This window comes from Lynx rufus, unplaced genomic scaffold, assembly GCF_022079265.1.
Source record: "Lynx rufus isolate CCGP_SWC_20201006 ecotype Redwood Valley unplaced genomic scaffold, mLynRuf1.p SCAF_21, whole genome shotgun sequence".
In the NCBI taxonomy this organism is placed as follows: domain Eukaryota; kingdom Metazoa; phylum Chordata; class Mammalia; order Carnivora; family Felidae; genus Lynx; species Lynx rufus.
The window spans coordinates 25618852-25630278 of record NW_025814836.1 but is presented as its reverse complement, the minus strand read 5'-3'; the positions used below and the strand labels follow the sequence as shown (position 1 = coordinate 25630278).

The 11427-nt window shown below is 49.9% G+C and overlaps 1 protein-coding gene across 1 annotated transcript in view; it reads right to left on the bottom strand.

The window, feature by feature from the left end:
- Positions 1 to 3078: 3078 nt before the first annotated feature.
- ADAMTSL3 (ADAMTS like 3) overlaps positions 3079 to 11427 on the bottom strand; it is a 347278-nt gene continuing 338929 nt past the window's right edge. Inside the window, exons 27-29 of the mRNA XM_047086812.1 lie at positions 9625 to 9725; positions 4936 to 5154; positions 3079 to 3157 (exon numbers count right to left, since the gene is read on the bottom strand). Coding sequence (XP_046942768.1) covers positions 3079 to 3157; positions 4936 to 5154; positions 9625 to 9725 — 399 coding nt within the window. The remainder of the gene's footprint in view (positions 3158 to 4935; positions 5155 to 9624; positions 9726 to 11427) is intronic.

The following is an 11427-nucleotide window of genomic DNA, read 5'->3' as shown; positions in this document are numbered from 1 at the left end:
CAAAGGCTCCCCATGGTAAACTTACCCTGGGGTTTCCCGTGGCAATGTGACTTGGGCTGAGGACACAGAGCTGAATAATGGTGTCTCCCCGTGATCTAACACCCAATATAATAGGCGTGAATAAGACATTGGAAGAGAGTACACGTGGGCCACTTAGCCCGGGAATTCGGGGAAAGCTTCTTTAAGGAGAGGACAGCTGAGCTGAATCTGGAATGGTGAGCGGGAACTTGCCAGGTCAGGAAAAGCGGGACAGCGGGAACAGCACGAACGCAGGTACAGAGTGATCTCCAGAGTCTGTGCAAGAGAGAGTTCCAAATGTGCTGGTGGAAAGCCGGACTCACCTGACCTGCCATCGCCTTAAGGTCTCCTTGAAATACGTGCTGTGCAGGGACACACGCACAAACCCCATCGTAACAGCACCGGAAACCTGTAATATTTAACAGCCTGCCACATTCTAGAAGGAGTTCTCGCTAGGCCAAACTTGGACGAATCCAATGAAGAAAGAAGGACAATCCGGAGAGAAGAGGCAGTGGAAAATTTCCAGCCTCACCCCATCCCATCTCCACGGGTCTCCCTGCAGATGCTTGTTGTGGAAAATGAGCCCACAGACCCAGAGACTAGAAAGAAAGGCCTTGTGGTTTGTAAGAACTGCTCGGGCAACGCTAAGAGTGAGTCCTAGTGTTAAACGAGGGACTTTGATTCCTCACCAACTGCGGCCAAAAAGCCTTTAGGTGCAGACACGGTCGGCCAGTCCCTATAACCCTCTTAATGATCCCAAATCAAAGGTGATTAGTCCCTCTTGTTTTCCTACCCCCACCTACTTCTAAACCTGTCTCAGGCTGTCCATTTGGGACTTCTTTCCACCCTTTCTGCCCTTGACATTGTTTTCACTATAATGCACACGGTATAAACGATTGGGGGAGGGAGTGAGAGTTGAATTTCTATGTGATCCGCCCTGAATCCTCTAACCCCCATTTCCCAAGACGATCCAGGACTGTGAACCCATCAGGTCCGCTCCCAGACCCACAAGAAGGCTGACCCAGGCGACAAAATCAGAAAACAATACAAACAAGCCACTCACATGTCTAAGGATGCCACTGAATAATCAAATTTATTTCTGAATCACTTAAGGGTCATGAAAGAAACATTAACTCTTATGTTATAGAAACAGTAGTAAAATACAGTACACAGGAACATCGTTTGAATGGTAACAAAAGTACAAGAAAATTAGCGACTTTAAATACAAAGGTGAAGCAATTTAATAAGAAATTTTGTTAATAAGAAAAATATATGTCCCATGTCTTTATTACATACTGTACAAAATAAAATATTGCACCTTTAAGTCATATAATAAATATATACAAAGAGTATTTTACAAATGATCTTTCTTTTAATTTAAAATCCTTCAACAATCAAGGGTGATTGATGATTAACAACCCGCGGGCTGGTGTGTGTGCCCTTCCCCATCCCCATCCATCCCAGCCACCAAACCCTCCACGTACAGTAGCGTTTATCACCAGTGTCCGTGAGGCTGAAGTCAGAACACGAGGGCTGGTGCTCAGAATGTGGTCGAGAGACTCAGCGAGCTCGTCCACAGACACGTCCAAAGACCAAACGCGCTGCTCACGTCTTTGTGACCAGGTCCAGAGCCGCCTGCTTCGGGGGATGTCGTGGCCGGCGCGCTGGGGGCAGCACACGGGTGCGGGTGGCTGGGTCGCCACGTAAGCACGGACGGCCACTGACTTGGGCTTGTGTGCCATCTAAAGCAGTAATCGGCAGGATATAAGGGAAGGGGCGCCATAACCAAATCGGCTCTCGAACTTCCATGCTAGCCCCAGACTACTTCCGCAGAAACACTTACTCCAGGTTTACCCTCCAGCCTGACACTGTCACCAACACCAGCACTGGCCCCAGTTCGAACGCAACCCAACACAACCTCAACCCCCAAAGCCAACTCCAGCCTTCACCCTACCGTAATTTCCATTCTCAGCTAACCCGATCCTAAAACTAACACGAACCCTACACTTACTCACCAAATCCTAACTCTGACCTCTAGCCCCAACTGTAACTTCTAGCCTCACCCAAATTCACTTTGGATTTACCGACAAATCAGTCTGAAGGAAAACAATGCTTTACTATAAACAAGTCTTTCCAACCACCGTGTTTCATATTTAGATCACTTTCTTACAATCTTCCCGAAATAAGAACCCTCAGGAATACTATCGTATGCATAAATTAGGTCTAATAAGGCTTTGAATTTCTGTTTGTGTGCAAGAGAATAGTGCTCAGAAGAAGTCTCATTCACAGCTCTTAAAAGAAAGCTTTGACTGCACTTCAAAATCAGTAGAAAAGGTGAATTCCCCCTCTCCTTTGATTTCCGAGATGCCTCATTTGGTCACAGATAGAGCTCCATGGCCGTGAAGTTGGCAGCAAGGTTTCCTCTGTGGTTTCTTCCACCGGTTCTCTAAGCGTAAGGGCAAGACGCGGCTCCCCGCCCCCAGGATCCTCGGATCAGTCGATGCGACTGCCTCTTGTTCACAGCCTGGGCTTCGGGACCCATCAAAATGCCACTAGCACCAATCACGCCATCTTAATGGCGACTGGCCAGGGCTTCCAGGGTGTAAACGCTTTATAAACCTGTTGAAACCCTAAAGCTTGGGAGAAGAGGAAGTCATCGGTTGCCGTGTGTCCCTCAAGACTTCGGGACGCCGTATGCTATTAGCCTGCACGTCACAGGAGGAAGCATGCGACCACGCCCTGGGGACCTGGGCGATTTCCTGATGAGGAGGACACGGGGAGGTCCCACGTGCCATGGCACACCTGCCACGGTACGCTCGTTGGTCCCGGATGCATCGCTTCAAAGAGCTGGAATTAAAGACCGGCCGTGGGGAAAACGACAGCGCGAAACGCCACCAGCGGTGAGTTTGCATCAACCTGTTTGCATGCAGAATCTAGAGTGTTTTTTGGGTTTTTTTTTTTTTAAAAGAAATAACATGTTTTTGAACCAGCTACGTGGGGGGAAGAGCTTCTCCACTTCTGGTCTCTTCTTCACAGCAGTGCTACGACCCTTCCACAGGTTCACCCTTCCAGACACGTCCAGCAGCACCTTTGTTTGTAGACATCGAGCGAACACAAGTTGAGATGCTTTGCAAACATGCTCCTGCAGGGAAGAAAAAACCGGATACCCGTGGAACGCAGAGCTCGTGGGCGACGTGGTTTAAATGCTGTGGCTTCTCTTTATGTTTTTATTTTATTTTTGAGAGAGAGAGGGACAGACAGCACGAGTAGGGGAGGGGCATAGAGAGAGGGACTGAGCCACCCAGGCACCCCTCAATGGTTTTGTAGCGTTTATTCATTTTGAGAGACAGAGAGAGAGCACGAGCAGGGGGAGGGGCAGAGAGAGAGGGAGACACACACGCACAGAATCCGAAGCAGGGTCCAGGCTCCGAGCTGTCAGCACAGAGCCCGACACGGGGTTCGAACCCATAGGAGACCATGACCTGAGCTGAAGTCGGATGCTTAACCAACCGAGTCACCCAGGAGCCCTGAGATGTAGTTTTAAAAAAAATCCTCTGAGGGGGGCCTGGGTGGCTCAGTTGGTTGGGCATCCGACTTCAGCTCAGGTCATGGTCTCGCGGTTTGTGAGTGCGAGCCCCACATAGGGTTCTGTGCTGACAGCATGGAGTCTGCCTGGGATTCTCTCTCTCCCCCTCTCTCTCCACACCTGTCCCGCTTACACTCTCTAGCTCTCTCTCTCAAAAATAAATACACATTAAAAAAATCTTTTGAGAAAAATAAGATAAAGACAGAGAGGGAGGCAAACCATAAGAGACTCTTAAAGACAGAGAACAAAGTGGGGGCCGCTGGAGGGGAGGGGGGAGGGGGGATGGGCTAAACGGGGGATGGGCGTAGAGGAGGGCACCTGTTGGGACGAGAGCACTGGGTGTTACGGGTAAGAGATGAATCACTCTGTTCTACTCCCGGAGCCGAGACGACACTCTATGTTAACTAACTTGAGAATAAATTTTTCTTGCGCCGGAAACGAATGCAGCGCTGTGTGTCAGCTGGACCCAAATTTTAAAAAGCGGAGAAAGCCCCCACGAGGCTGGGGTTAGAGCCACGACTCTGCACTAGGCTCAGAAGCACAGTGGGCTCCCCGCTTAGCCGGCCGCGCGGCCTCACGCCGCTCTCCGGGGCCTCGCCGCCCTCCTGGCCTCCGTCTTTCCTCTCAGTGCTTGGAACGGCAGGGGTGTGGACCCCTTGGCAAACCGATACAAGCTAGGAGCCTGCTCCCTGGCTACGTATATTTATGATTACGTTTTGCAAAAATAATATAACAACTATAATATACAATAACATAAAAATATATGCCTACGTGAACATATAATCGTACAAACAGGTCAAATCTTTAAGAATCGCTGTCCCAGGGGCGCCTGGGTGGCACAGTCGGTTAAGCGTCCGACTTCAGCCAGGTCACGATCTCGCGGTCTGTGAGTTCGAGCCCCGCGTCGGGCTCTGGGCTGATGGCTCGGAGCCTGGAGCCTGTTTCCGATTCTGTGTCTCCCTCTCTCTCTGCCCCTCCCCCGTTCATGCTCTGTCTCTCTCTGTCCCCCCAAAAAAATAAATAAACGTTGAAAAAAAAAAAGAATCACTGTCCCAGCAGATGAGAGCCGCAGGCAGGAGGGGGTGCGGTGAGGCTGACAGAGGCGGGAGGAGGCAGTGGGAGCCAAGGCCGTGGACACCCAGCTGGTTCGACGGCTCTTCCCGAAAGGACACCGAGCTGTACCCGCATCCAAGGGGCTAATCTCCCAGTGCCCCAAGATGCCACCTGCACCCCGGATGGCCCGTGGGCCGTGCCACCAGCCACTGGCGAGGGAGGCGCCCCCGGGTCTGGCCGGGACAAGGCTGGGGCGCTGGCGGGCCCGACAGGGGTACGTACTATGGCAGGCAGGCCCCACACAGTGCCGCCAGGAAGCCGGTTTCTTTTTCTGCACGCAGTGTCTCTCAGCCACGGGCCAGCAGCTCCTGGTGTGGACGCAGTCGACCCTCCGGGACTGGAAGCCCCTGCCGCAGGCCGCCGTGCAGGGCCTCCAGGGGCCGGGGCGCCAGCACGCGTCACACGCCCCGGACGAGCAGTTCCCCTTCAAGGTGGGTCTGAAAGGGGGGGGGGGGGGGGAAGAAAAAGGAAAAAAAACAAAAAATGGAAAATGGGAGAAGCAGGGTGTCACTTCGTGCTGAGATCAAGCCTTTTCCCGTGCCGTTATTTTCCGTGTCCTCGAGGTTCGCCCATCCGGACCCTGCTGGCCAGGAAGCCGACTTGTGTTGGGCACGGCTGGCTGATGAGCAAGGCGGTGGCCCCGTCGTGACAGCGAGAGGTGAGCACACACGTGTTTCCGCTCGCTTCTAACACCAAGTTAAGACACCCCCCCCCCGCCCCCAAAAGACACACTGTCCTGAGAAAGGCAGAGCGGGTCAGTCTAGGCAAGGAAGTGGGGCACGGCTCACGGTCTGTATGCTTCCTCCACTTTGCTGGCAAGCTGAGTTTTGTTCATCTGAGCCCTGGAGGTATGTCCGGGCACGAGTGCGAACCTGTGCGAGCAACCTTGTCTGCTACGAGATGGCGCTCACTCTTCCATTTACAATATGGCCACACCAGGCCTCGTGCTCAGAGTTAGCAAAGACCATCTGGGGAGAGGGATCCGTCTGTGGCTCCTTACCCTTTAGGACAGAACAGAAGGTTGGTACCCTCTGGTTTTTGAGGACGTTTACCCAGAGGGCAGAGCCACCCTAGAGGGCCCGCTCTTGCCCCCCGAGCCAGGGCTCCTGGGAGGTGTCTTTGCGCTACACGGGAATGTCTCCCACCCCGCAGGTGACTGGAAGACAGCCCTAGCTTGGCTGAGCCGGTTCAAGAACTGTCTTTCTTCCATGAGCCTGGAGGTTTCTGGAATAAGACCTATAAACCTGAAGGCTGGAGCAATGGTGGCCATGTTGTGCCACACAGGCCAGAGAAATAGGAAAAAAAAAATATTCAGAAGAGACAAAGAATGAAGCAGAAACACAGCAAGTGGCAGAGACAGAGGGGGAAAACCCCCAGGAACTTCTCATTTCTTGGTCACGGTCCTTCCTGTGGTCTGACGGCGTTCTCTCCCTTTGAATTCTTGAGACACGTCTGTATATTCCCATAAAAGGCTCCTTACCAGGGGTGCCTGGGTGGCTCAGTCTGTTAAGCACCCGACTTCAGCTCAGCTCATGGTCTCACAGTTTGGGAGTTTGAGCCCCACGTCGGGCTCTGTGCTGACGGCTCGGAGCCTGGAGCCTGCTTTGGATTCTGTGTCTCTCTCTGCCCCTCCCCTGCTCGCGCTCTGTCTATCTCTCTCAAAAGTAAATAAGCGTTTAAAGAAATGTTTTAAAACGGCTCCTTACCAGGGCACATGATCCATAAGGAGAGTAGAAACACCACTGGACATGGAGGAAGATGGAGAAAATTGTGATAACCTGATCGTCTCCAGGGGAGAGAATGTTACATGTAGTTGGAAGCAGTACTTTGATTAGCCAGGAGGGGGAGACTCCATCAAAATGTTTTTACTTAAACAACACCATCCCCTCAAACTCTTAAGATTTTACATGGGAAGAGGAGGAGGCTATCCTATTAATTACAGGGCTTTTATTTGCCCCAGTGGTTATGAATCGTAGTTGTTTCAGACAACTGGGCATAGACCCAGCACTGCTCAGCCATACCACGCACAGATGAGCTTTTACTACTGAAAAAAGGTAGAACAAATACTCACCGAATAGGCACAAAAACATGTGTTTTAAAAGGAGACCAAACTGTTGCGCCCAAGTGCTGGGCGGTCCTGTCTTAATGAGAAATCTCCCACCTTTTCTGCATAAATCATTCCGAGCTGACTTTTGTTGTTTCAGGGGCCCGAAGGACCCAAACTGACGGGGCCAATCTCTGTTCTGATGGAAGGCAGGTCCCCGGGTGGGGAGTGGAAGGGGCGGGCAGGAGGAGCCACAGAGCCCATGACAGATGGGAGGACACGGGGAGCAAGGGACCAACACGGAAGCAGAAGTTCCGGAGGCTGGGCATTGATTGAGGACCCAGAGAAAGAACCTAAGGTTGGTCCAGCACAGAGATCCCACCTCCTCCCAGCCGGGGACAGGACTGGGGATGGGGACGGGGGGACATCTGAGCGAGGGGGACACAGTCTGGGCATGGGTGCTACACACACCTGTGCTTCCCTGTAGAAAACAGGAGAGTAGAAATGGTGCTAAAAATCGCAAAGCAACCCTGTTTTTACGAGTCCTCCTCAATGTCTCAACTTTGGAAAGCTAACAGCGTGAGAGAAAAGCACCGGGATGTAACAGCAGGGCGGCCAAGCTTGGAGGAAGCAGAGATGATGGAGAAAATGAAAGGCAACTTGACCCCTCCTCACCTCCCCCCAGCTCCAGGAATTTTTCTTCTATTCTTTCTTCTAAATGCTTCCACCGTTTCGGTTCATCTCCACAACTCTTTTCCTAAAACCCCACTTTGTCACACAACCGAGCCTCCTGATAGACCCCTCCATGCCTTTGATCCTCTCTAGTACGTCTTGGCATCTTATTTTCGCTGCCATTGGTTGGAGAGCGCGTGGCGAATCTAGCACGTGTCCTGGAGGAAAGACAACGTGGCTGCAGCACCAACCTTGGGGGTGTGTGAGGTCTGGGATGAGGCGGTGAGGGCAGGGAAGAGTTGACTGTGCAGTGTTCTCTAGGCCACGTTGCATACTTTGGCCACCCTTCCTACTCAGAGCAAGGGAAGCCTCTAGCGGGACTTTAATCCCACAGCAGGGTGGAGTGTCGTGGAGGTGTTATCAGACGTGGTTCTGGAAAGGATTGCTCAGGCTGCAGTGTGGGGGCTGGGCTGGAAAGGAGCAGCAGGTGGAGGGTGACCAGTTGGACGGCCTGGCTGCCGGTAATCGTGGGAGGGATGGAAAAAAGTGGATGGGTTTATGAAAAAAATACAAAGTGCCAAAAGGCATATAAAAAGTAATCAGAAAAGTACAAATTACAGTAAGATGTGATTTTTCACCCATCAGATTGACAAAAATTTTCACAAAGACTGAAAACCTATTAAAATGTTCATGAAAAGGGGGGAACTCTCATATACTCCCGGAATAGGCAATTTTGATGGTAACTTAGTATCAGAATGAACAGCCCTGTCAATCCCATTCCATACCAAAAACTATCCTCTAAGAATACAACCCTTCATGCAGAAAGATATATGCCTACTGCAGTCCTAAAATGCCTACGGCAGTATTTGTAATAGCAAAAACAAACACACACACAAACAGAAAAAACCCCCAGACAATCAAATGTGCATCAGCAATGGAATGAGGTAATGTGAAATACAACAACGAGAAAGAACAAAGTGAATCTTATGTACTAAGATGGGGAAGAAGTATCGATAAGGAGAAAAAAACAAGTGTCAGGAAAATACATCCAGAAAGCTCAGTCCACGCAGGTAAGTGTCTGTATTGTAAGTGTTCCTTTGAGAATGCAAAGTAAAACATCTGGGATAATTGATATCAATCTGTGTGTGGTCTCTGTCTTCTCAGCAAAAGACAGAACTAGGTTGCCTGTTGAGAAGGAGGGAGCTGTTCCAAACATTTTCCATTTGAGGAAAATAGTTCTGGCCTGAGTTGTGTTGAGGGGAATAGGAACCACAGCTGATACTATGTCGCCAAGCCTTACTGAAGGCTCAAGATGGAAAGGGAGTCAGCTGTCAAGGTCATCTCATTTTTTCCAGCAACACTCAGGGCGGAAGGAGGGAAAAGGAACCATATATGGAGCATCTTCGATGATCCAGGCTTCTTAGGTACTTTACATTAGAGCAGCTACTCAAAACCTCCCAACTGTAATTGTACACGGGCGGTAACGCTCCCTCCCGCACACGAGGAGGCCAGGTAACCCCGATCACACAACGCGAGAGTGGGAGAAGTCCAAAGTCTCTCATTCACATGCTTTCGGCTCTCTCCCCCACTCTGGGCTGGCTGGGGCTCCCCTCTCTGGGACGGCAGTGGGGGGAAGGAGTCTGGGTCTCTGCGTGACCTCATGGAACAACACCTTCTACCCCAAGCCATCCACCAGCTTAGACTTCTACTAAGACGAAAGCAGAGTCCTTTCTGGTTTAAGCCCCTTAACAAGGCAAACGCCTCTGTCATTCTCTGCTAAACCACTGTGCCAAAATAGTTCAACAAAACAAAACTATCAAAATAGTTTCTAAGCGGAGGAATACAGTAAGTAGTTCACTGAAAACACGAGGAAGATTTAATCTGTGAACTTCAGTGTTATTAGGCTTTGCCAACTTTGTGTACGGAAGGAAAAATATCTATTCTCACTGCTACTCTATTTTGTTCCCCTTTTTGGGGTATCACTCTACCTGTTTAACATTCAAATGACTTGTAACTGTAACAGTAAGTGATAACTGATATTTCAATATAATGCACACTGCCCAGGATGGTGGTATAGGAATCGTCAATTATGAGAAGGGAGTAGACAGGAGACATCATTCCATTCCCAGGCGGCCACAGCCACTGACCGAGGCGGGAGAGGTTTCGCGTCGCCCGAGGGCAGGGCCAGTACCTGCTTCTGTCGTCACAGCCCGAGTCAGAGCTGTTGTGGCCTTGACAAGCCGTACGATGCTGTGGCATCCTCGCTGTGCGACCCAGGCAACGCGCAGGGCACTGTAACGAAAGCAGAGTGCAGCACGGACGATCTTGTGAGCTCAGGCATGCTGTGGTACCAAGGTCATGTGCGGAGGGGCACTGCCAGGGGAAGGTCGGCTACCGGGAACCAGCTGTCCCCAGGGGAGGTCAGGGAGGGTGGGGGTGCAGCTCTGAGGACCAGGCAGCCGTCCTTCAGGGCCAAGAAGACACCCGAGGACCTTCCACCTCCACTTTCCCCCTCCCCCGCCCGGAAACTTAGACCATCTCTGGGGAGAAGGGAAAAGAACAGGGCCAATCTGCAATCGACAGGGCTTAGGTCCTGATAGGACTGTGCTTAAAAGCATAGGCAACTGGCAAGTTTGGGTTTTCCTGCCCTGTGCAAAAGTGGAGGCTTCTGTGTTAAGGTGAGTTCAGTTATAGAAAAAAAAAAGTTTTTTGACGTGCAATTCTTAAATTTTCATGTCATAATGCATATTACTTTTTCCTTATACTTTGTTTCATCCTTGAAAAGGCCTTGCCCTCATGCCGATTCTATTCCTGTTCACCTTCTCAGTCATGCCCTTTGTAGCACAAAGGTGTTTAATTTTCATGTAGCCCAACTACATTGGCATCGTTTTCGGTATCGTACCTAAAAATCCACTTGCTAACCCAAAGCATGAAGATTCGTGTCTACATTTCTTCCAAGAGCTCTGTAGTTTCAGCTCTTGAATTTAGGTCTCCGATACACTTGGAGTTAATCTCTTGCATACGGTATAAGCTAGGGGTCCAACTTCATTCTTCTGTGCGCGCGGATATCCAGTTGTCTGGAACCATTTGCCAGAGAGGTTATTCTTTCTCCACTGAATGGTCTCGTCCCCTCTGTAGGAAGCCAACCGACACCGATACAGAAATTTATCTCTCGACCTTAAGCTAAAGTCTATTCTAGCAATCTCTAGGTCTATCCCCTGTCTACCCACACTGCCTGGATGACTACAGTTCTGTGCTAAGTTTTGAAACCAAGAAGTCTGAGCCCTCCAACCTTGTTCTTTTCTCAAGATGGTTTTGGCGATTCCGGGTCCTTTCTATTTCCATATGAATTTTAGGGATCAGCTCGTCAGTATCTGCAGAGAAGCCAGCTGGGAGATTTTACAGGGATTGTGTTGAATCCGTTGATCAATGTGGAAAGTGTTCTCAGCTTCACGTTAAGTATTCTGATCCATAAATATGGGATGCCTTTCCATTTATTTAGATCTTCTTTAATTTTCTTTAAAAAAAAAAAAACCTTTGGTAGTTTAACACTAGCTTTTTAAGCAATTCTTCCCCTATGATTAATTACCTTTGAACACTGAACCCGCTTAACATGGGTCTGTGTGTGTCATACCATTACACTGTGCGACTTGGGGCTACTGTCCCGCACTGACGCTGTACTATCTCACTTACAACCGCTTCGCGGCAGCTGAAACACCACATTCAGAAGGTCTCTCCACACCTCTAGTGAGTCGATTTTCCCCAAAATTTCCTGTGCTCATTTGTTCTCCCATGTGAATGTCAAAATTATCTTAAGTTCCCCAAAAGCGTTCTGCCGTAGTCTTAGCTGAAATTATATCACATGTTTCGGCTCATTTAAGGAAGCAGACACCTTTACAGTTTAGAGGGTTCCTTTATTCGGCCTACTTTTCAACAATGTTTTCAACCGTGTCTTCTATTTCTCTTCATGGGATAATTTTCTTTATTGGTTAAT